This window comes from Triturus cristatus, chromosome 5_1 (assembly GCF_964204655.1).
Source record: "Triturus cristatus chromosome 5_1, aTriCri1.1, whole genome shotgun sequence".
Taxonomy (NCBI): domain Eukaryota; kingdom Metazoa; phylum Chordata; class Amphibia; order Caudata; family Salamandridae; genus Triturus; species Triturus cristatus.
In genome coordinates, this window is record NC_140587.1 from 782,642,352 (window position 1) to 782,667,698 (window position 25,347).

The 25,347-nt window shown below is 50.9% G+C and overlaps 1 protein-coding gene across 2 annotated transcripts in view; it reads left to right on the forward strand.

Annotated features, from left to right (window-relative positions):
• ROCK1 (Rho associated coiled-coil containing protein kinase 1) overlaps positions 1-25,347 on the forward strand; it is a 1,783,501-nt gene that overhangs the window by 934,968 nt on the left and 823,186 nt on the right. For both annotated transcript variants that reach the window (XM_085605798.1, XM_085605799.1), the window contains exon 19: positions 2,849-3,009. In XM_085605798.1, the coding sequence (XP_085461924.1) occupies positions 2,849-3,009 (161 nt within the window). The remainder of the gene's footprint in view (positions 1-2,848; positions 3,010-25,347) is intronic.

Genomic DNA, 25,347 nt, shown 5'->3' on the forward strand with positions numbered 1-25,347 from the left:
CACGCTGGAGTTTCCAAAGCTGCTCTCGCTTGCAGACTCTTTTAGTGTTGAGTGGAGCTCCGGTCTCCTGTTTGCTTTTCCGCCAGTACCACTCCTGCTCAGAATTCTCAAGAAGATCAGAAACAAATGGCTTAGTCATTCTTGTGGCTCCGGATTGGGCACAGAGAATCTGGTATCGTGAGTTGAGCATCAGCAGGGGTCCTCCGATCAGACTGCCTCTTCGAGGGGGGGATGTTCTTCTGTAGCAGTAGCTGGGAAGGGTTCTGTAGCTGAAACTTAAAACTCTTCACCTTCATGTTTGGAGATTGAACGGCAACAGTTGACAGCTTTTGACCTTCTGCCTGAAGTCTGCAATGTTCCTCAACCAAGATGGTATGCGCCTGCCGTTGGAGCAAGTTTGTGGCATGATGTACAAAGATACATGTTGAACCTCTATCTGCACCCCTTTCCCATGTTCATTCTTGCCTTAGGCTGGCAGGGCTCCGTTTTGGGCACTTTGAACATGTTTCTTTCTGCCATCTTGACATTTCTGCATTTGCCAGGTTAGCCATCCCTTTTCAAATCCCCTGCTGTACGTTGCTTTCCAAAAGGTCTGCAGCATTTGTTCCCACTAAACACCTTTCATTATGCCACAGTACTGCAACATCTACCCAGACAAACTGGTCCTTTGGTGATAACTCCCTTTCACATAGGCCAATCCATCATGTTATACGGTCCTATGAATTAAGTAGAACTATGTATCTGGACAACATACATTTCTGAATATGGGAACTTAGTGCGCATATAACACCAGAAATTGTTTGCCTAATTCCTAGCCAGCTTACAGTGCCCCATCTGAACTCCTAACCTTACCAGGGTACCAGATGGTATCAGCAACCTCAAACACGGCCACTCTTATTCCCCAAGGAAATTGTGTAAACAGATCTATCCTTTAGTTGGTACGAATATGGCTTTTCAAACATTTATTGAAATAATCATATTCTTGTAAAGAAAGCGTGAGCTGCAATTAATAAGCAGATTAAACAAAGCATTGTAACCAGCAATACAAGAATGGTGGGAAAGATAAACCGTTCAACAATGATAACATTACTGTGATTATACTCCTACTTAACACTACCTATACTATTGAGAGCATAGTGTGAGTAACCTCTGCCAAATCCATTGATATGGCCTAAGCCCACATACCTGGGGTATGATGTGTCAGGAAGCGGGTCTGATGTAGAGCAGGTTACCGTCCTTTGCTGGATACCGTCCTTTGCAGGATAAAGGTTAGAGTCAGCAGGGCTGCATCTCCGTCCCCGTGCGCAATGTTCCAGGACAATCCCAGCAGAAGGGCTCCTCTGCCAAATGCAGCACAGAGACGTTTCATATAATAAAAGCATTTTTTCAGCCACACTATATCAAAGGTGCAGAGCTGATGCAATGCTTTGTCTACAGCCTTAGAGCGGTCTCCAACCAGACAACCAAATACAAGGGCATCGCGTTCTATGTGCCGAGCCAAGGACAGAGTGTATGAATACCATGATAATAATACTTACTAAGAGATGAACTGCATGTGTAATAGCTTCTCTGTACATTGTGTATGTGTAGAACATGTAAAAAGTCAGGATTAGAAAAAGATGTCAAGCTAAAATGTGAAACTAACATGGAGAGACAGAGTGGGCCCTAATGTACTTTGCAACAACCACTCTGCTTATGTTTTGAGCTCCGTCTCGCCCTTTTAAAGAAGAGGAGACTCCATTGTCTGGACCCACAAAGAGCGTTGTTGCTCTACCGTTGCTGCACTAAAGAGCTCCAGGTGGATGATGAACTCTTCATGGGGTACGTCTGGGCAAAGAAAGGAAAGGCGGTGCAGTAACGGAACATCTCACGATGGATAGTATTCTGCATCAAGATGTGCTACACACTGGCCAAAGAGCAACCTCCTGTTGGCTTGCAAGCTCATTTTACCATGGCCAAGGCTGCAAACACTGCGTTAGCTCGCATAGTTCCTGTCCTGGATATCTGTCAGTCAGCAACATGGGCTTTCCCCGCGCATGTTTACAAAGCATTACTGACAGTCAGGTCCAGTTTAACTTACTTTGCCCGTTCGGTCCTACAGTACTTTTTAGTCTAATCTGTATTGCAGCACCACATCTATGGTGGTATTGCTGGGGTATCTATTCCAAGGTAAAGAATCTGCGGCTAAAAGTCTCTATCGGATGAGCAAGTTACTTACCTTTGTTAACGCTTTATCTTGTAGAGACTGTCTAGCTGCTTATTCCTTACCAACCCACCCATCCTCCCCATGGAATACAGACTTAGTGCTGTTTCGCCTTTTAAAACCCTAGCTTAACGCACCAGTGATTAGCGTTCTTCGTGCTCCGTGCTTCTGGTGTGGAAAGTTGCGAAAAGTAACAGACGGTGGCGTGGTGCCTATACAGGTGCCAGGCACGTCACTTCCGGTGCCAACCACACCACCTACTGCTCACCAAGACAATTTCCGCTTTGAGTCTTATGCATTGGGTATTTTTATAAGGTAAGGAATCTGCGGCTAGATAGTCTCTACCAAATAAAGTGCTTCCATAGGTGAATAACTTGTTCTTCAAGGACAAGGTACAGAGAAGGGAATTGGGTGCAGGAAAGAAGGAAAATGACTACTTTTGGCCAAGGTTGATTTTTAATATTATCACTGTATTCCTGAATTTCATGGTGTGTAGGTGCCCATTGGTGGTATCCTGTATGCAGAACAGACCTCAAATGTATGATGCAGTTTTGTGATTTGTCTCTTTTCTCTATAGAAACTCCTTAAAATGAATTTCAGGACATTTAACTACATGCAATATTGCATTATATTTTGTTTGTTTAGAGATGGAGCGGAAAGTGAAGATGGAAAGGGCAGCGAAAGAAAAGGCTGAAAATCGAAGAGTAGAGATTGAAAAACAATGTTCTATGTTGGAATTGGACCTCAAGCAGTCTCGCCAGAAGATGGAGCATCTTGTTCAACAAAAAGAAAGACTAGAAGATGATGTAAGAATAACATACTTTGCATTCAGTTGTTTTGCCTCGCACCACCATTGTAGCTTAGCAGTCTAGGCATTCTTCCTGGCTCACCTAGGTCAGCTACATGACAGCTCAGACGTGCCGCCATACACAGGCTCCCGCATCCAGCAATTTTAAACGCTGCGTTTGTAAACTTTTTGGTTTTGTGTTGGTTGTTGGTACTTACATTATTGCTGTGCCGCATATTGTTTTCTCGCCCCATAGCCCTTCGGTCCGCTGGTGCTGTTTGCACGGAGACAGTGTGCGCATTACTTTAAATTAGTGCTGCCACACTTCCTGGTTGTTTTGCCTTGCACCGCCATTGTAGATTAGCGGTCTAGGCATTCTTTCCAGCTCACCTATATCAGCTGCATGGAACACAGATGCACGCAGCAGGAGCGCCAAGGGCAAGCTTGTATGTGCCCGTCTGCGCTTGAATGTTGCCAGGACACCTGCTTTTCCCATAAACGACTCCAACTTTAAGCACAGTCTGGAAGGTCCATTTGTTTGTAGGGCTTGTCCGTTTTCCTGTTTGTCTCCTTCATTAGTAGCTGAGGCTTTGGGGAGCTTTATCTTTTCTCCTCCGGCAAAGAGACCGGATGATTCAGTTTCTCTGTTGGAGTTCTACCCAGCAGTCCGTCTAAAGCCTTCCACCAAAATAGTAGAAGGATTGCTCCCAACCCCTCTGTGCCTTTTTGTGGCATTTACTGTACTTTTAGATCATTACCAAAACATGCAACTGAAATCTGGGATCTTCTATCGTCCCCAGTTTTCAGTTTTTTTCTTTTTCCTTTTTTTTTTATAAACGGGCACTTGGTTAAATGCCTCATCCCTCCCCCTCTATCCCTCGTGCCTGATAACGAACAGTTAACTAAACTGGACAGAGAAGCCAGACCAGGCGGTGGAGTTGCCATTGCATTACAGAACTCAGTTAAGTTACAAATCATTAAACCCTTCTTAGCGGATTGGGGTGAAATCTATACCTTTAAACTTGAGTTGCCGCCCGGTCACTACTGGAAGGGCGTACGTTTTTACCTGCCTCCGGATGGAAAAGATTTCAGCCATCTTTTGGCTAAATGTATTACCCCTCTTATTCTGTGCTCCAGGAATTTTCAATTGCTGAGTGACTTCAACTTTCATGGGGAAGACATCACTAAACCGAAGGTTGTCCATATTGAGGATTTAGAGATGCTTGGCCTTCACCAGACTGGTTTGGGCCCGGCACTCGTAGCTGGGCATACTTAAGATATGATTTTTACAAACTCTCCACATTTGAGTAGTGAAGATCCTCTTCCTCTCACATGAACAGAGCATCATCTGATCAAGTTTCAGTTCGAGAGGGCGGATGTTATACACCAGCTCGTCACTGTTGGGGCTAAGGCGTGTAGAGCCCACAAAGGCATCTCTCTAGATGGGTTTTCCAAGGCATTCACGCCCGGTGTCATGACACCAAACTCTGACATGAACATAGTGCTATCTAGTTATCACACCGTTTTGACTTCAGCCTTTGATAAAACTGCACCACTCAAACAGGCCAGGCATTTCGTCTCCAGGGCCCATTCTCCATAGATCTCTGTGGAATTGAGGACCCTTAAAGCTGGCTGTAAAAGCATGGAGAGACACTGGTGCCATTCTAGAACTCCAGCTGCTTGCAAATTTGATTTATCTCAATATCATGTTCACATCAGGAATTCTAGGAAAAGCTTTATTTCTGGTAGATTCGAGAAGGCAGGCAATTCTACCAAAGAGATCTATAAAGTGCTCTATCAGTTCACCAAGCCTCCTGCCTGCATTTCGTATATTCCAGCTTCCCAACAACTTTGTGATTCTTTGGTCGACTTCTTTGATAAGATCAATGCCATATAAAAGAGGTTCCATGTTAGCCAGAGTCAGACCAACTGAACCCCTCTAAGTCCATCTCCCAAGGCCTCCATCTCGAACCTGGATAGGTTTGAATCTCTCACGTTGGACCAAGTTCAGGCTTATTGACTAATGCCAAATCTGATTTCCCTTCTGACTTATGCCCTCCTAGAGTTTCTGCACATCTTGCAACTGTGATTGCTCCTTCCATGCTATCGCTTTAGCCGAGAAGGCCGCTCTGGTTTCCCCTATGAAAAAAATTGAATGTCAATTCAAACCGTCTGTCCAACTATCACCCCTTTTCACTTCTACCTCTACTGGAAACAATGTTGGAAAGCTCTGTGTACAAACAACTTATGGCATTCTTGGAGGACCATAAGATTTTGGGCCCCTCCCAATCAGGATTCAGACCTGCCCACAGCACAGAGGCCGCCCTGGTGGCAACAACGGACACCATCCGCCGTATTTTGGATGCTGGCTCCCCTGCCATGCTTGTGTTGCTAGATCTCTCTGTGGCTTTTGGCACCATTTCACATGCAGTGTTAATCTGCAGGCGATCGGTGTCCAGGGCAAAGTTCTTTGGTGACTCACCAACTTCTTAGATAGTCACACCCAAATGATCAGGCTGGGTTTATTTAAATCCTGCATGGATTTGATCAATAAGGCACATATTTAAGCCCGACCCAGTTTAACATCTATTTGCCCCCCCGGCTCAAGTTGTTAAATCCTGTGGATTTGATGTAATCTCATATGCCGATGGCACTCAGCTGATCATGTCACTGGGACAGGATATTGACAAAGCAAAACATTGTTTTCAGGATTATCTAAGGGGAATTTCAGCTTGGATGACAGCTGTCTCCAGCTGAACAGCGAAAAAACTGAAATCTTGCTGTTTGGAAAAGCTTAGCTCTTATGAACCCCGATTGGTGCCCTCGGAAATGGGGACTGTTCCTACCCCAAGTTATGTCATAAAAAAATCTGGGCATTAAACTAGATCAGGAACTTTCCATGAAGTGTCACATAGTTGCAACCTGTGGTTCCTGTTTTGGCGACTATGATGCTACTGAGGAGGGTCTTTCCTTGGTTACCGTTGTCTGCCAGGAAAACTTTGCTCCAGGCTTTGGTCACAATCCACCTGTATTTCAGTTAATGACACTTTGCTGTCTAAGTTCCAGTTGGTGCAAAATACGGCTGCCCTCCTGGCCTTTAATCTCCTGGCAGGCTCCCCCTCGGTACCTACTCTTAGAGCTCTTCATTGACTCCCGATCAGAAAGCGCATCTTTTTTAAGACAAGTGCTTTACCCCCAAGTCCTTGATTTGTAGACCCCTCTCCTATCTAATGGACAAACTGCATCGATCTTGAACTTCTTGTACCGTAAGATCTAGCGACAAGTAGTTTCCCTCTCCATCTACACTGCTGCTTTGATGTCATCTAATATAAGAACATTTTGCAAACCTGGCTCATTTAGGGTCTGGATGCATGTTGGGCGTTTGCCAAGCACCGAGATATACCTCAGGGTATGATTAGATGCACTTTTAGTTAAGATAACGTAACATAATAAGGAGTGTGGTAAATACTCGTATCTTTCATTAGCCTATAATTTCCATACTTTTGTACACCAACCAAAATCATTCCCTCAAATGACTATGGTGTTTGGCTTAGTGGGCCTGCTGAGGTGTGTCCTCCAGATACTAAGTAACTTTTTGTGCGACCACATAGAGGGAGGTGCTTTGTGTGGTTAAAGTCCCTTTGTGATTCCTTCCCCAAATCTTTTAACTGCAGATTCCTCACCTTCTGAGTTCCCTCCAGATGCCTGCCTGGATCCAGATTTTTTTCTCTGCATTTTTCCCTGTATACCACCTGGTGGCATCATGTAGATTCAGGTCCGCTTTATCCCGTCCCGGAAGTTACTTTAGAGCTGCATAAAAGTAGCATCCCTGCATGCTGATGTCAGTTCCTTTTTTTTCCCCACCTCCGGACACTGATCTGGAATTCGCTCCCAAGAATCCACCTTGCCTGATAAATTATTCTCTTCTCCGAATTCTTTTTACAGTTTACATGGACATATGTTCTGAGAAAATTGCAGGGTTTAAGCCTTGTAGGGGCAGCCATGAACAGAGGTCTGTGTCATACCCCACGAGGTATGTCTGTGGTGTCTAGGGTCCTTACACGACTCCAAGTCCTGCGATAACTTCCCCTGGATGAATCTTAATGTGATCCAGGAGCACAAAGCTAAACTCTACTACTTCAGTTAAGTCCAAATCGATGACGCTGCACAAGCAGACAAAGCAGGATTCTTCTTCAAATCTCAATCTCAACTTTCACTCTGAGAAGTTCTGGGGCCGTCAAGCTGCCTCCCGGTCCCTATCTGCTACAGAGAAACTGATTCCACAACTGGTCTGAAAGCTGCCTGATTTCCTCAGTCCATAAGTGAAGCCTCTACAGGTCCAAGTCTTCAAGGAGACCATGGTGTAGATTTTTACCATCCTTCCCGCTCCGTCTGGCGCACAGTAGGGTCCCAAGGATCGAAAGTGATCTTCTGTCGGAATACCATTGGTGGGTTCATCCTCGACGCAGTTTGTACGTCTTGACCTGGCAGCAGAGTCTGCCTTGACTATTGGACTGGCGTCTATGCTGTATCAAACCAGACGCTATGATTCATGCCAGCTCGGACGATGCTGGATGAGTAAGCAGTTGTTTTGGCTGAATCTGCCAAGACAATAGAAAAGTAATTCAACCAGGGTGGACACTATCCCCCAGCAGGGGAGGTTCAGGCCTCATGACATACACCTCCCAGTGATCTGTGTGTGAAACCCATGGCTGTACACATGAAATGTAAGCATTATATTCTGAAGGTGTAGAGAAGAGAAAGTGAAACTAAGTGTTCTAAGGTATTCATATTGGTTAATTCCTGTATCTGAAAGAAACACGTTAGTTAGATTCCTCACCTTAGAATATTCCCAGGTGTCAGACTGGATCCGGAAGATTTTTCGTCAGCAATACCCCTTGCGCGTCGCTAGGCGTCGTCTGCGGCTCCGCGTCCGTCGTCGGCGTCGTGCGCCGGAATGACGTCGTCGGAGTACTTAGACGCCGCCCTCGCGCGCTGACGTCAGTTCTTCTTTTTTCCGCGCCAGTAAGCGCAGATCCGGGAGAGCTACCCCTTTTAGTCTTTTTTGACTAAATCTTTTTTGATCACTTTTGATCCTTGTCTGTCGACATCTGGTGCCGGTAGGATGCCTGGGTTCAAGGCTTGCGAGGATTGCCATCGACTGATGTCGGTGACCGATCACCACCGCCGGTGCCTCTACTGTTTAGGCCCCGACCACGACGCGGAGTCGTGCTCCGATTGCCAGGCCCTGACTTCGAAGGCTTGGCGGGAGCGGTCCCGCAAGCTTCTCGAGCTCCGCCACTCGGCTCCGCGTCGTGCGCGATCCCGGTCCAGGAGGAGGTCCAAGGATCGCTCGCGGAGCCCTAGCCGACGCCACCATCGATCGTCGGGCTCCAAGTCGTCGGGTAAGTCCAAACGCTCTAAGAAGTCCAAGAGGCGACATCGCTCTTCGGACTCCCCTCGCCGGTCGCGCGACTCGGCCGAGGGTCCGGGTGGTTCCACCCCCGCGGCTCCGGCGGAGCCGCAGGCGCCGCGCCCGTCCCCATACCCTCCGCTCTCTGGGACTAACGCGACGCCGGCGGAGGTCAGTGCCTTCCTCTCGGCCATGAGGAGCCTGGCCCCGCCGTCGACGCCCGCTGGCACGCCTTCGGGCCCCGCGGACTCGACTGGGCGACCTTGCCTGCCGGCGGCTTCGGCCCCGGCGCCGTCGACGACTCTGGTCTCGACGCCGCAGGTCCCCGCGGGGCCCATGCCTGGGCCCCCGTCGACGCCGGTTGACCTAACCACTCCTCCGCCGGCGCATGAACCACCGACGCCGGCGCAGACGCCTACACCTCCGGTGCCGCCGACGCCTTCGGTGCCGACTCCGGACGGCGTCCAACCCCAGTTTAGCCCTATTCCGGACCCGGCGCCGCAACGGCGTCGACCGACGCCGCGTCCGGCGCCGCTTGAGACCTATCATCTCTACAGTCCGGCTCCGATCATTCCTCCTGTTTATCAGGAATCGGAAGACGGGGGCGACTGGGAGGGGTTCGAGGACCCTATGGCTGTTCAGTCGCAGCTTTCACAGGACTGGGCAGATGAACTGGGGGAGGCCAGTGGTCTGGATACCTCGCCAGACACTGGATTCACTTCTCCTCCGACTGTGGCTTCGGAGGAGGGTGCAGCATTTTCTGTGGTGCTGCGCAAGGCGGCCGCAGCCCTTGGGCTCGAGCTGCCTGCCGTGGCTGTGAGGACTAACATCCTCACTGAGGTGCTTCAAACCGCAGCAAGCTCCACTGAGCCTCTGCTGCCGTTCAATGAGGCCCTCACTGACGTTCTGCAGGGCACCTGGTCCAAGCCCTCCACAGTTCCTCCTGTGGATAGGAACGTTGCCAGGCGCCACCGCCCTGCTCCGGGCGACCCCAGTTTCCTGTCCCAACACCCCACCCCCGAGAGTCTGGTTATCCAGGCCTCTACCTCCCAATCCTCCTTCCCGACCGCTCCGCCGGACCGGGATTCCAAGAGACTCGAGCAGTTTGGCAAGAAACTGTTCTCGTCCCTTAGTTTGGGCCTGCGGTCTTTGAACACCGCCTGTCTCTTGGACCGTTATTCCCATTCTCTGTGGGATACGGTGGAGGACGTGCTGCCCCTGTGTCCGGAGGAGGTCCGGACACGTCTTACCCCGGCTTTGGCCGATGGGAGGGATGCAGCGCGGCACGCCATACGATGTGGGCTTGACACCACGGACTCGCTGGGTCGGGCGATTTCCACCACGGTGGCGCTCCGCCGCCACGCCTGGATGCGGTCCACGTCATTTTCCGGGGATGTCCAGAACACCCTCATGGACATGCCCTTTGATGGCACTCGCCTGTTTGGTGAGCAGGCGGACAGTGCGCTGAACCGCTTTAAGGACTCCCGGGCTACGGCCAAGTCCTTGGGCCTCTCGGCTCCGCGGGCGCACACCTCCGCTTTTCGCCCCTTTCGTGGCCAAGGAAGGGGCGCCTCCTCACGTCCGCCCAGCCACCAGCCGCAGAACCAACCTGCGCGCGGTCGCGGACGTGGTTTCCGCTGTGGCGGATCTGGAGGACGACGTGGTCAGCCCACATCCACCCCGGCAGCATCCGCCTCAAAGCCTTCCTAGTCCGAGCTTTCAGGCCCATTCCACGCCAGTGGGCGGCAGAGTTCGCCATCACCTGCTCCACTGGCGGTCCATTACATCGGACAGGTGGGTGCTGCAAATCGTCCGAAGGGGCTACTCCCTCCCCTTCGAGACGACCCCTCAAGCCATGCCACCGCAGCACCACCGTATCTCGGGGGATCATTTGAATCTTCTCCGCGAGGAAGTTTCGGCCCTCTTGGCCAAGGGGGCCGTCGAGCGCGTTCCGAGTCCAGAAGTAGGTCGTGGTTGTTATTCCCACTACTTTCTGGTTCCCAAGAAGGGCAAAGGGGGCCTGCGCTCCATCTTGGACCTCCGGAACGTCAATGCCTTCCTCCGAAAGGAACGGTTCAAGATGTTAACCTTGGCTCAGGTTCTAGCTGCACTAGACCCCGGAGACTGGATGGTAGCGTTGGACTTGCAGGACGCATACTTCCATATCCCCGTCCTGCCGGCCCACCGGCGTTACCTGCGGTTCACGGTGGGCCAAGAGCATTTTCAGTTTACCGTGCTCCTCTTCGGCCTCACCAGTGCCCCTCGGGTGTTCACGAAAGTGATGGCGGTGGTCGCAGCTCATCTGCGCAGATCAGGGGTTCCAGTCTTCCCCTATCTCGACGACTGGTTGTTGAAGGCGGGCTCGCCCCAGGCAGTCGTCTCCCACCTCCAGACTACGGTGGATCTCCTGCATTTGCTGGGATTTTCCATCAACGTGCCGAAGTCACACCTGAGTCCCTCTCAGAAGCTCCTCTTCATCGGAGCGGTTCTCGATTCGGCGCAGTTCCGGGTCTATCCACCGGAACAGCGGGTCCGGGATATACAGGCCCGGATTCCCATCTTTCGGCCTCTATCCTGGGTTTCGGTCAGGCTAGTGTTGCGGCTTCTGGGGCTGATGGCCTCCTGCATCCTACTAGTGCATCACGCCAGGCGGCGCATGCGGGCTCTGCAGTGGGACCTGAAGTTTCAGTGGGCCCAGCATCACGGCAACCTGTCCGACCATGTCTTGATCTCGGAGGGCACTGCACAACAGTTGCAGTGGTGGCTCACGGACCGCGATTGGGTCATGGGCAGGAGCCTCTCCCTTCCCCAACTGGAGCATGTCGTAGTGACGGATGCGTCCCTCCTGGGCTGGGGTGGCCATATGGGAGAGGCGGAGATCAGAGGCCTCTGGTCTCCGGCGGAGTCTCGTCTCCACATCAACCTGTTGGAGTTGAGAGCGATCCGACTTGCACTGAAAGCCTTCCTTCCCTCTGTCAGGGGCAGTGTCGTGCAGGTGTTCACGGACAACACCACCGCCATGTGGTATTGCAACAAACAGGGCGGGGTGGGGTCGTGGACCCTTTGTCAGGAGGCTCTGCGCCTCTGGACGTGGCTGGAACACCAGGGCGTCACCCTAGTGGTTCAACATCTGGCGGGCTCTCTGAACGCCAGAGCAGACGAACTCAGCCGCCGGTGCATGATGGATCACGAATGGCGTCTGAACTCCGAAGTGGCGCAAGGTCTCTTTCAGCAGTGGGGAGAGCCTTGGTTAGATCTATTCGCCACCGAAGAGAACGTGCAATGTCAGCAGTTCTGCGCGTTGGAATTTCCAAGGCGGTACTCTCGGCGACGCTTTTCGTCACGAGTGGAGTTGCGGTCTGTTGTACGCCTTTCCGCCTATACCACTTCTGCCCAGAGTGCTGAAGAAGATCAGGCACGACCGGGCCCAAGTCATCTTGGTGGCTCCGGATTGGGCACGAAGATACTGGTATCCCGAGCTACTCAGTATGTTGACCGATCCCCCGATACGTCTGCCCCTTCGGGAGGATCTTCTGTCGCAGCAGCAGGGGACGGTCCTCCACCCGAACCTGTCCAGCCTCCACCTCCATGCGTGGAGATTGAGCGGCTGCAGTTGATGCCATTTGACTTGCCTCCTGAAGTCTGTGATATCATTCTGGCAGCCAGGCGTCCCTCCACAAAGACGGTATACGCCTGCCGGTGGAACAAATTTGTGGCATGGTGCACAGCAAAGGCTGTGGATCCCCTTTCCGCCCCTCTTTCTGAGGTTCTCCTCTTTCTTCTTTCTTTGGCCCGGCAGGGCTCTGCCCTGGGCACCCTGAAAGGTTATCTTGCTGCCATCTCCGCCTTCTTGCGGCTTCCTGATCAGCCTTCTCTTTTCAAGTCCTCTGTGGTTACACGCTTTCTAAAAGGCATTACTCACACGTTCCCTCCTGTCCCTTTTGTAATGCCTCAGTGGGACTTGAATCTGGTCTTGACATTCCTGATGTGCGCTCCCTTCGAGCCTCTTCACAATTGTCCTCTTCGTCTTCTGACTCTTAAGACTGCTTTTCTGGTAGCCATCACCTCGGCTAGACGGGTGAGTGAGCTCCAGGCTTTATCTTCAAAGCCTCCTTTTCTCTCTGTTCATCCGGACAAGGTTGTCCTTCGGCCTCGTCCTTCCTTTCTTCCGAAAGTGGTGACTCCATTTCATCTTGGGCAGTCTGTCACCTTGCCCACCTTCTTTCCGCCTCCGCATCCTTCCAAAGAGGAAGAGAGGCTCCACCGTCTGGACCCAAAACGTGCGCTCTCCTTTTATCTGGACCGCACAAAACAGTTCCGGGTGGACGACCAGCTTTTTGTTGGGTACGTGGGCGCTAAGAAGGGGAAAGCTGTGCACAAACGGACCATCTCTCGGTGGGTCGTTTTGTGTATCAAAATTTGCTATTCTTTGGCAAAAAAGGACACTCCTGTTGGGCTGCGCGCCCATTCTACTCGGGCCACAGCGGCTACTACTGCTTTGGGACGGGGAGTCCCTTTGCAGGACATCTGTCAGGCGGCGACGTGGGCTTCGTTACACACGTTTGCCAGGCATTATTGCCTTGACAGCCAAGTCCGGAGGGATGGCTTCTTTGGCCGTTCTGTCCTCCAGGACTTTGTGGTGTGATCTTGGTTCGCAGACCCACCACCGGGGATGGTATTGCTTGGGTATCTATTCTAAGGTGAGGAAGCTAACTAACGTGTTTCTTTCAGATGAACAAGTTACTTACCTTCGGTAACGATGTATCTGTAAGAAACATTAGTTAGTTAGATTCCTCACCGACCCACCCATCCTCCCCGTTCTGCGAACTGACATCTAGGGTTAAGGTTATCCTTTTCAGGCCCCTAGATTTTATTTTTGGCACCAGTGTCGGTCTTTGCATGGCTCTGCGTTCCTGGCGCGGAAGGCTATGTACAAGAACTGACGTCAGCGCGCGAGGGCGGCGTCTAAGTACTCCGACGTCATTCCGGCGCACGACGCCGACGACGGACGCGGAGCCGCAGACGACGCCTAGCGACGCGCAAGGGGTATTGCTGACGAAAAATCTTCCGGATCCAGTCTGACGCCTGGGGATATTCTAAGGTGAGGAATCTAACTAACTAATGTTTCTTACAGATACATCGTTACCGAAATTAAGTAACTTGTTCTTTAAGCCAGCAGCCTTGTAATGTGTTGCTAGGTGTTCTTCATGGCTCAGCAGATCTAAAAACAAAAGGAGTGTTAATTTAGAAGATAATGTTTGATATGTCTATTCTTATTATTCTGATATAGTATGCCTTAACTAATATCATTATTGTCTTATTATCAAGACTCTTCTAATCCACTTCAGGTTTAATAGGTTATGATATAATAAAACCCCATTATCAAAATTCATATTGTCTCTACTGATTTCAGGGGGTCCAGAACAGATTAGGCCCCTAATATACTCAATGTGTTCATTGGGAAGTCTGCTGTTCTAAAAACACAGTTGTTTTCAAATGTGGCTAGGGAATGTATCTGTGTGTATTCCATAAAAAGCAACAAGTATGAGGATGTAGTACTGGATACTTGTATTCTGTGAGATTTCCCTATGTCATTAAGTTGAGGGAGTTCTCTTTTTGGGCAATCTAAAGCAAATCACCAGGTCTCTTGTACACTTCCAAAGCCTGATACTTCCATGTATACCACTGGAGTACTATGTGAGGCTACAGATAATATAGCTGCAATGGGTAAGCTAATCACGGTGGGATTAGTTATGTGGCCACTTGAAATGTCTGATTCTGCTTCCTCCAGGTCTGTTTCCAGTTGCCTTTGTAGCTTCCCTCTCCGCTTAATACAATCCTTCGCTTAGCCCAAGTTAACAGTGAATTATTGAAGCATCACTGTGAGGCCAGGCCGCTTCCATTAATTGCATGAAAATTATTCCATTGTGGTATTTGCAAGAAAAGCTGCTTCACACCTGACTGTTAAAATGAAGAACTGTCTGCATGTACTGTGCTTTTTTTTTTTTTTTTTAAACCTTTGTCAGTCTGGAACACAGCTAGTCAGCCGACATCCCGGAGGTTCGGCAGCCAATTAAGTACAACACATGGAAGTGTCCACAGCTCTGGTACCAGAAAAAACAAAGGTTCCTTTTTTTTTAAAAACAACCTGAAAGTAAATAACACAAGCAAGGCAGTATACACAATGAACTCGTGCCAGTTCCCCGATGGGGGCGCAGCCCCATTCCCAAAGTCAGAACAAAACCACCGGTCGGGTGGATGAGGGAGAAGCAGAGGCGCTAACATTCTAGCATATAATCATCATAAAAATCCCAAGTTGGAAGTGAAGCTAGGGGGAAAGTTGCTCCTCCAGCGGTTCAGTGGCCGGGGGCAGACATATATCACCCCTATACTGGTTCCATCGCCCCATATCTTATGCCATTTCTTAGGCCGCCCCCGGGCACTATACACCGTTTTCTCCCTAAACATGCTCCAGTCCATATTTTCCATCCATGCTTCCATAGCGGGAGGTCTCTGAGAACCCCACAGTCGCGCAATATCACGCTTCGCCACCATATTTCCTAGGGTCACCCATTGAGTCTGCGCCGCATCATAGTCAGTAGGACCCCAGACATTCAAAAGACAGCGCCGTGCCTCTGGCAGCAGTGCAATACCCGTGACCTCCTGCATCACAACATGAATTCGCTTCCAGAACTCCGTGATCACACCACATTCCCATATGATATGTAGGAAGGTGCCCACCATCCCACAGCCCCTCTTACATAAGCCATCCTCGGAGAAACCCATATGAATCAGTCGGGGCCCCGTGACATAGACTCTATGAAGTATCTTAAGCTGCACCAGCCTTAGTCGTGCCGGATCGCGACCTCCTTAGGAGAGGAGATGGCATACTGCCAGTCCTCATCATCCAGTTCAAGGCCGTCCCTAGTCCACTGATCACGCACCCCTAGGAGGAGGTCAGTCCGGACATTAACAAGCTTCTTGTAAATTAAGGAGATTGTACTCTCCGGCATATGGCCATCCAGGATCCGATCCTCCAAGGGAGAGGACTCAGGCACAAACTCCCCCTCGACGAGGACGGACCGCAGAGCGTGGTGTACCTGTGCATACCGGAAATATTCCGTACCCTCCAGATCATATTCCATCCGTAGCACGTCAAACGACTTCACTCGTCCCTTAACCAGCAGGTCCCCCACCCTGGATATCCCAATCAGGTCCCATTTCTCGAACCCCTTCATGTGCCAAAGTTTCCCCAACATATCAGAGTCAAACAGCGGAGTAGCGAGGGTAAGCCTATCCTTCCAACCCAGCGAGTTCGTAACAGCCTTCCACACGTGCACCGCCGTCTTGGTTGGCCCCGTGAGGGACCCATCCGTTGACCTGGAGAAGAGTGCTCTAAAGTAATTACCCCCGCGCAGCAACCACCGATCCATAGCGAAGCCGGGACTCCATGATTGATCGCACTCAACTGGGTGGCCCAATAATATCTTCTAATGTCAGGAAGCGCGATACCCCCATCGTACCACGGAAGGGTCAGCTTTGCAATAGCTATACGCGGTCAGCCATCCCACAGCAACGAGCGCTGGAGGCTCTCGACCTCCCGAAAATAGCTGGCCGGGACCAGCTCCAGGGTATTCTGCAGGGCATAGAGAAAGCGGGGAAGAGACATCATTTTGAACAGCGCGGCGCGGCCTAGGAGGGAAAGCGGCAACCGCCGCCAACCCGCCACATCCCGCCGCAGGCGCGTCAATGGAGGGAGCAGGTTTCTCTCATATCGAACAATTGGATCGGTGGAGATATAGATCCCTAGATACAAAAAGCCCTCCTGGGCGATCTGGATCGAGCAATTCCGCGGGAGAACAGGGACGTCTCCACTTAGGGCATACAGATTCGACTTCCCCCAATTAATGGTGAGACCCGAGTTCCTACCAAAAGAAATCAGAACGTCACAGACTACTATGAGAGACTTCCTGGGTGAAGTGAGGTATAGCAAAATGTCGTCGGCATAAAGAGAGATGTGGTCCTCATTGTTAGACCTGGCACCTTGGCGTGAGTCTCCCTTCCTCTTTTTGTCGCTGTGCCTCATGTTACTTTATGGTGTTGGCCGCTCAGCGCGCTGTGCCACTGCCAACCAGTGTCGCGGTGCGAGTGCTCCCTATGTAAGTTGTATATGTTGGTTGGATTCCATGATTGGATTGTTTGATTTACTGTCAGACCCCAGTAAAGTGCGCCAGGAGCGCCAGGGCATGTAAAGGCAAACACCGCTGGTGGGCTTGCAGCACGGGTTGTGCCACCCACAGAAGCGGCCGGTAAAGTATGTCTAAGGTCTGCCACCGCAGAACCTGCGTGCAGTCTGGTACTGACATCCTGACTGGCAAGTGCCCACACTTGCCGGTCCCTAACACCTTCCCTTAGCTGAATGTTAGTCACCCCTCTGGTAGGCCCACGGGCAGGGTGCGTTGTGAGCGTAAGGTAGGACAAGCCTAGATGCGTGGCATGTCCTGGTAGTGAATGACCGCCATTTTGTTGTTCACTGCTGTAAGGCTACCCTGTTCTCATAGGCCAGTATGGGCGGCTTGAATTGTTACACCCTATGATCCTAACCGACCCAGGGAACATGGTAGAAGGTCGAGTTTAGTATGCCTGAACTCGGAATAATAAGGTACATCTTTTCGCAAGGTTTATTTTAATATTCCGGGTTTGCAAATGCCGCTTTTAGAAAGCTGGCCTTTGCTTGCCTAAACATTTCAGCCCGCATCTGCGTGATGTGTATCTGATGTCTGGCTGGTGTGAGTGACAGGGCTGGGGAACCCAGATGGGCAGGGCTAGGTAGCCTGGTGGTGGATAGGACGATCGACAGGTAGATGGGTGGGAGGAGTGCTCCTAGGCTCTGAATAGGACAGTGCTCTGCCACCTCAATGCCGGCTCCGCCCCCTGTGGAGCGTCTGAGGACTCTGCCCTGCACTCTGAAAGAAGAAGCCTGCATCGCGTAAACAAAGTGCTCAGAAACCGGACTGGACTAGGCAAAGGACCCCCTGGCCTGGGAGAACAAAAGATTTGCTGTATAAATGGAGGAGCCCTGCTCCTAAGAAACTAGATCCGCTTTTGACCAAGAAGAATCTCTGCCTGAGGAGGAGGCACCGGGAAAGCTGTAGGAGGAAGACTGTCCCTATCCTGGGGGATTGGCCTGCAGTGGTGACCTTGCTGCCAAAGGAGAGAAGAGAAACTGTTGCTGAAGACTTTCTTTACTTTTACTTTCAAGACTTGTGCTTTTCCAAAACGATCTCCAAGGGCTTGGAACTGAGCTTGCCCCCTGAACGGAGCCCCAGGACCATTGGGCTCTACCTGATCTTCACTCGCCTGCCGCTGGACTGTGGTGTCCTTTCCCTCGCCGGAGCTGTGACCCTCGTGCCCCAGTCCCTCCTTGAGCCGTGACCAGGACTGCTTAGCCGCCCCTGCCTTGGGAAGAGCCTCGCTCGATCGGAGCCGCTCCCCCTACGCTGTGCTGGGCTGCCCCTGTCACCTCGCTCGTTGGAGGCTCGCTGTGCACCTTCACCCTCCCGCCGGAATCGGCGTTTGTGAGCATCTCCAAGCCTCGGACGGCCCGGACGTATCTGCGTGCCCGGCTGCCCCGCTTTGTTCACCCGCCACCTGCAACACCCCGCTCTTGTCGTGAGCCTGAAGATCAGACACCCATCGTGAAGTGTGGGAGCCTCGGACGCCGCCTCGCCCTTCTGTCGAAGACCCGCTGAAATCCCGCACCTGCCTTCGCGTCAAGGAACAAGGTACTGTACTTACGAACTCGACCGCGAGCTCGCATCGGATCCAGGGTCCGCAACGTTCTGATTTCCCTGTCATCTGCCGCGTGCTTCCCGGACGCCGCCTCAGCACGAAGTGCGCTGAGGCCTACAGTTACCTTGTGCCCGCCTAAAGAACTTTCCGTAACAAAGAGAACTTTACCGTATTCCTAAGAATTGTGGCCCTATCAGTTCAACGTTACTGGGCCTTGTATTGAATCTGCTGAATCTACATAAAAGCTTATTTTTATATACTTCCTGATTGGTGTCCGTTTGTGGTGCATGCAAGGGGTTTACTGTATGTGTAATTGTATTTGCTTAACCGTGTACGCCTGAGACTTAGCCTAGACTGCTCGCGCCACGCACCTAGAGGGTGAGCAGGGGTTATTCTGGGGAGTCATCCTTCGCCCTGACAAGAAGTAAAGGGTCCCTGCTTGTTGTGGGTTCACACCTGCGTCAACCAGAGCCCCCTCATTTCTAACACTCATGATCTGGTGACCATCGGATCCCCCTTATGTCCGGGTGCCATCGTATCCACGCCGCCAGCGGTTCAAGAGCGAGAGCAAACAACAACGGCGACAGGGGACAACCCTGCCTGGTGCCCCTCCCCAGCACGAACGGGCAGGACGCCCTACCATTAACCGCAACTTTAGCCAAGGGTCCTTCATACAGTAGTCTCACCCAGCCAACAAAGCCAGGTCCAAAGCCGAATTTTGCAAGTGCAGCCCACAGATATGCCCACTCTAGCGTGTCAAAAGCCATCGTGGCGTCAAGTGCAGCCACAATGGTCGGCTCCCGCAGCGTCCCCGTCCTTGCGAGCACGCCGTGGAGGCGCCTAAGGTTCAACGCAGTGTTACGGTGCGGGATGAAACCGGATTGGTCCGGGTGGATCAGGTCCCCGATCACCCTGATCAAACGGTTGGCCAGTATTTTAGCGAGGATTTTCGGCTCGGCATTAAGTAGCGAAATCGGCCTATATGAGCTGCATTTATTCCTGGGCTTGCCATCTTTGTGTATGACCACAATTGTCGCCAGGCGTTGGTCGAATGGAAGGCATCCTATCTCCCGCGCCTCTACAAACATAGCTCGCAGATGTGGAGCGATCTTGTCCGGCCGGAGTTTATAGAACTCAATTGGCAGGCCATTCGGGCCCGAGGCCTTGCCCGGGCGCAGTGAACGAATAGCACCCGCGACTTCGTCAGCTGTGATGCCACCATCTAGATCTTCCCTGTCTGTCAGAGAGGCAAGGCAGAGCCAGATCGCGCAGAAGTTCACACGAGTCCTCCACCGGCCTGTCCGACACTGAGGTGTAGACCGTGCGGAAATAATCTGCAAAGCACTGGACTATGCCATCCGGCTCAGTGACAATAACGCCACCCTCTGTTACTAGTTCTGGCACCACACGATTAACCCGCTCTTTTTTATCCAGCCACGCTATTAATTTCCCGGCCTTGTCCCCAACATCGTACAGTCGCCCCTGCTGCTCCCTACTCAGGGCTTTGGCCGCATTCGTCACCAGGGCCTTATACTCCGACTGCTTAAGGCTCAATTTATGCAGCGTTGCTGCCGTAACCTCCGCCTCCAAAACCAACTCTAGAGCCGCTATCTCCGCCTCAATCTGTGCGACCTCCGCATCCCTCCGACGTTTGGCTGCCGCTATCAAGGAAAGGGCCTCTCCTCTCAGCACAGTTTTAAACGCTTCCCACAAAGACACCGCAGACGTGACCGAGCCTAGATTTTCCTGGAAGTAGAGATCGACCGCCTTCAGCACCACGCTACGAGTCCTAGGGTCACGGAGATACCAGGGGTTAATCGGAACCACCCTGCCCACCACCCCTCGACCAACATCCATACAGATCCACACCGGCGAATGGTCAGAAATACCCCTAGCCATGTGCCTAGCCTCGGACACAAAGGAGGCGTGTGCAGCCAAAGTAAGTACATAATCAATTCTAGAGAGACTGCCATGCGCCCCTGAGTGGAAAGTGTACTGCCGCTGAGTGGGATGCAGCAGTCTCCAACAGTCAACCAGACCAAGGGTATCCACGAAGTCTGAAAGCCATTTCTGCGCCCCCCCAGAGCTTCTTGGCGGGTGTCTATCAAGCAATCCGGAGCCAACCGCATTAAAATCGCCACCCACCACCAACATCCCCTCTGGGAGATCCAACAGAGCCCTCCCCAGGTCCGCAAATGTGGAGGGCTGCAGCGCCGGAGGGACATAAACAGAAACCAAGACCAGCGTCCTGCCCTCCCACCTCCCCGCCACAGCCGCAAATCGCCCCCTTTCATCAACAGTGGTGGAGTCAACCTCAAACGGCAGTGAGGCCCTAACAAGTATTCCAGCCCCTCTAGAGCCCGAGGAGAACCCCGAGTGCGCAACGAATTTGTAGCCCTTCCTGTTGAGTGCGTAGCACGTGTTACCTATCAAGTGCGTCTCTTGCAATAAAACTATATCAGGGGAGCATCGCTTCAGAAATTGCAGGACAATCCCTCGCTTAATACGATCCCCTAAGCCGTTAACATTCCAACTGAGTATCTTTAAGCCCCTACCCCCATCCCGAAATGTAAGAAGACCTCCACCCCCCCCGTAGAACCGCACTCGAGCTACAGAAGCTTGCATCACTACGCCTTGCAAAACAAAAGCCAACAACCACCACCTCAACAGCCCCATTCCACCCCCCACCCTGCACCCCTGCGTAAGCTTAAGAAGCCCCCCCAACTTGCAGTGTGCCTGTCGCCCTATTCTAAAACTAGTCCACAAAAAGAACCCCAGAGGAGGAAAAAAGCTCCCTTCATACCCCCGCCGCCCCCCGGGCTACTACCCTGCCGGAGAGACCGAAAACTGTGATTCACTGTCCTGGGCAAAGTCAAAATAATCTAGCACCAGAGTCCTCACTCTTGTTCATCACGGCCACCTTCTGCTCCACCAGCATGCTCCCCGCTAGTCCGTCGTTGGGGCAATGTGTCCAGCCAGTCTCCGACCATGTCCGGTGATTCAAAAAAGAAAGTCCGCTCTTCATACACCACACGCAATCTGGCCGGGAAGAGCATGGCGTACTTCAGTTCCATCCCTCTTAGCCTTCTCTTAACCGCCAGGAAGCTCTGCCTTTGCTTCTGCACCGCCTGGGTAAAGTCAGGATAAAAACTCACTGTGGTGTTCTGGAAAGTCATCGGGCCGGACACTCGTGATGCTTGTAGAATGGCGTCGCGGTCCCTGAAATTAAAGATCCTGGCGACAATCGGTCTCGGAGGGGCCCCCACCTTGGGCCTCCCACCAGGGACTCTGTGGGCCCGTTCAACAGTAAAGAACTTACTGAGGCCTTTGGGCGCCAGATGGTTTACCACCAAGTCCTCCACGAACAGGTCCACCGACTGTTCCTCCGAGTTTTCCGGGACCCCAATAATGCGCACGTTATTGCGCCGTGCCCGGCCTTCAAAGTCCTCCAGCCGTCGGGCAAAGAGGTCGTTTGCGGACCTCAAATTTCGGACTTCCAGCTGCAGATCAGAGACATCTCCCAGGAGGCCAGAGGTTTTAGGGTCCAAGGATTGAACCCGTTCATTGGTTTTCCCCAGGTCTGCCCGAATCAAGTTGACGTCGATCGAGATTGTGTCCACTTTATGTGCCAGGGTCTCGAATTGCTGCCCGATAGAGGACTGCATCCCCTCGATGGCCCCCATGACATCCTGCAGGGTTGGTTCCGTAGCGGGGGGCAAACCATCTTTCAAGGCTTCCAGTGGCCGTCCCGATCCGCCCGGTGACCCCTTCTGTTGGGCATAACGATCCATGTTGTTGGTTTGGGTGTATCCTCCCCGCCTGGTGTTCTTGGGCTTCTGTTTTTCGGCTTCCGATTTGGCAGACATCGTGATCTGCTGCAGAAACAATCCCCTTGCCCATCCAGAGAAGACAATGCAACAAGTGACCGGCGCGGCTCACTCCCAGGCCAGGGCGCGATGAAAACAGGAAAGCGAAAGTGATGACACCGTCCTTCCGATGGCTCGCCCCTCACACGACCGCTGTTGTTCAATTAGTGCTCGGGCACCGTGCCAGTGCAAGCCCCGGGCATCTTCCGGGGAGTAGGCCGCAAACTTCCATGTGGCACAACTTCAGCCTCCGGTGGGCGATTTCAGTCCGGACAGCGACGATCACCTCAGCAACGGCTCGCCTCCAATATTCCGGGTGTTAAAAACAGGATTCTTTACAGGATATTTGCCGGAGGGAGCGAGGGTCTCGGGAGCTCTGAGCTCACGCGGCCATCTTAGTCACGCGCTAGGCTCCTCCCCCCCGTACTGTGCTTTTTTTCTCATTTGTGAACATGGAAGCCTGTGTTGAAGTTTTGAGACAATGCATCTGCAATGTTCTGTCTCTGTGAGAATAGGTGTTGGATCCACAACCCTATATAGACCTGTGGTATTAGTCTATAGTCTGAGGAATTGGTCTTTGAGGGGGGAAGAATATAATAGTGGATTGCCTCATCAAGGCAAGCTGACCTCTGTGAGGTATGAGTTGAACTGCTACTGGAGATAGCAGTTAAAGCAATAATGGGGTAACCCAGTATCCCTCAGAACCTGGGCAGTATGTTTATAAGGTAAACAATGGTTCCGTTGGGTGAAAGAATTACTTTACATATTAGGCATAGTCAAGCGTTATTCAAGAAATATACAGTATTCTACTGTAAGCAACACACAAGACAGTTCATTATGCAAATTCTTTATATATAAATTACGTCATTCATATATGTAGGCAATGATATTTCATGGAAGGCCGTCAAACAATAGTGTGATGATACAAGTGACACAGTGAATAAGTGCTCGGTGACAGTGTGCGTGATATGTACAGTTGTTTAAAATCGAGAATATTCGAAAGTGGCCAGAAGGTTCTATAGTAAAGCTGCGTAATGGAAGAGTTCCTTTTTGGCGCAGATCCTATGTAAAGGTCCACATAATAGTCGACGTTTCAACCCTAATACTGCACTCTTGAAAGGTCAGTGCGGGTCTTCATCAGGACTTGGATAGAAGGTGACGGCCTGTTAGTGACAAAAGGGACTCGGTCAGGTGTGTTGACATAAGTGAAAGAACAAAGATACTAAGGGTGGCAGATGACTCACCTTAGTAAGAGAGAAAATCAATTCTATTCAGTGTGGGTCTGTGGATGATCACCGGATGGGGTCCACTTAATAGGCGAGCGGCCTGTGAATAATTAATTAAATCGGGGTAAAATAAATACAACCCAGACAAAGAGGTGATCGATGATCAACGTTAAGGGGGGGAGAGCCTGACTTGCTCACCTATGTTGATACAATGATCCCGTGGTATTCGGGGCTCCACAGAAGTAAAAAGTCGCATCTAGAGAACAAAAATTAGTGTGTTTGAGTAAAAGGCTACTGTAAGTAGACCGCTCACCGGAATGAATATTACAGAGTTAGCGCTCACCTATATTGATGCGCAGTGCTGTCTAAAATCCAAGCGTTTCTAATCCCTTAGTGTGGGTGATGTTGGGTCTTCAAACGAAGTTTAACTGTAAAGAAGCCAAAATCGGGTTTAGCATTTAAAAAGCAAAAGACCCAATTGAGAATATTTAGACTCGAAGTGTATGCGGGTCGCTCGAGGATTCTAAATTACCTCCTTCGGAAGATCTGACGGCAGGCCTGTGGGTCCTGGCTCATCTGATTGAATCGGCAGTAACGTCCGAAGTGAGTCTGGATAAAAGCCGAGAGTAACGTGCGCGTGCGCGTGTGCGCCAAACTTAGTGGGTTGCCAGGCAACGTGTTGAGCTGGCGCCAACGAGCGTGACTAATCATCATGGGGTACCATGGTAACGAAGTAAACAAATACGTCATGTGGGAAGACTACGTGGAGATTCAAGCACCAATTACTGTGCAACGAGTGACGCGTGGCGCGAGCGCCAACGAAGGTGACTAGTCATCCTATGTTGCTAAGGTGATGAAGTAAACAGTTATGTAGCAAAAGGGGAGAATCGAATATACCCAGCGCGGGAAACCTGTTTCAGTGAGCGCTCCATAACTCGCAAGCATGGTGTCAAACGGACACCTAATAACAGGAGATTAAGATCTCTATTCATGGTTTACAATGTGTTCAGGTAGACGAGGTACCAACCATTCTGGTTACATTGCACAGGTTCACGACAATAATTCATATAACATCAAAACGTCATATTCATTTTAAACAGATTAGAGAATTTAGAAGTGCAAATTCATACATGATCAAAAGATTGTTCTATGTTACTCAAAAGCTCAAGTATGCTATAAAAGACCAGAGTAGGATTCAGAAAAATACAAGTGCATACTCAAGTATTGTGTTTCTGACATAACGGTATTTATGGTCAGAATACTGCAAAAGGGTCTATCTGGGGGCTGGTCAAAGTAGGCCCATTTGTTTCGAGATCTCCTCCATCTCGTTCAACCCGTTTTGGACCGAGTTAAGTACATGGATCCATCTACACTCCTTGTAGTTCAGTGCCCTCGCAATCGAACCACCTCTGCTACTTGGGATGATTTTTTCTAGTACCCACCATGTGATGTTGTTGGGAGAGTGATTGTGTGATGCATAATGGTCAACCATAGGGGCTCCGTGTACCTTACATCTTATCCTACTCATGTGCTGCAAAATTCTGACCTTCACTTTCTGAGTAGTTTGTCCGACATATGTAAGTCCACAGGGACATTGGATAGCATATATAACGTTCATGCTATTGCAATTTGTAAACTGGGAAAGTTTGAATGTTCTACCAGTATGCGTGAATGCAGTTCCTTCATAGCATAAGTCACATGCCTTGCATTGACCACATTTGTGGTGTCCAGATACAGGTGCCAAACCCAGTAGATCCCTGAGGTCAGGTTGTTTAGGTGTGTCCAGGTATGCATTAACCACCGAATCCTTAATGTTCTTGCCTCTTTTGAAAGCGAATGTGGGATCCTACGAGATCTGTAGTTCGCTCGCGACTAGGTTCCAGTATTTTTTGACGACTTTCTTTATTTCATTACTTTTGCTGTTGAATGTAGTCACACAGACTATCTTGTCTGTCTCCAGTTGTTTTTGGTTGATCTCCAACAATTGTTCCCGGGGGCAATACCATGCCCGTTCTTTTGCCCGCTTGAGTAGACCTGTAGGGTAACCTCTCTCTCTCTGA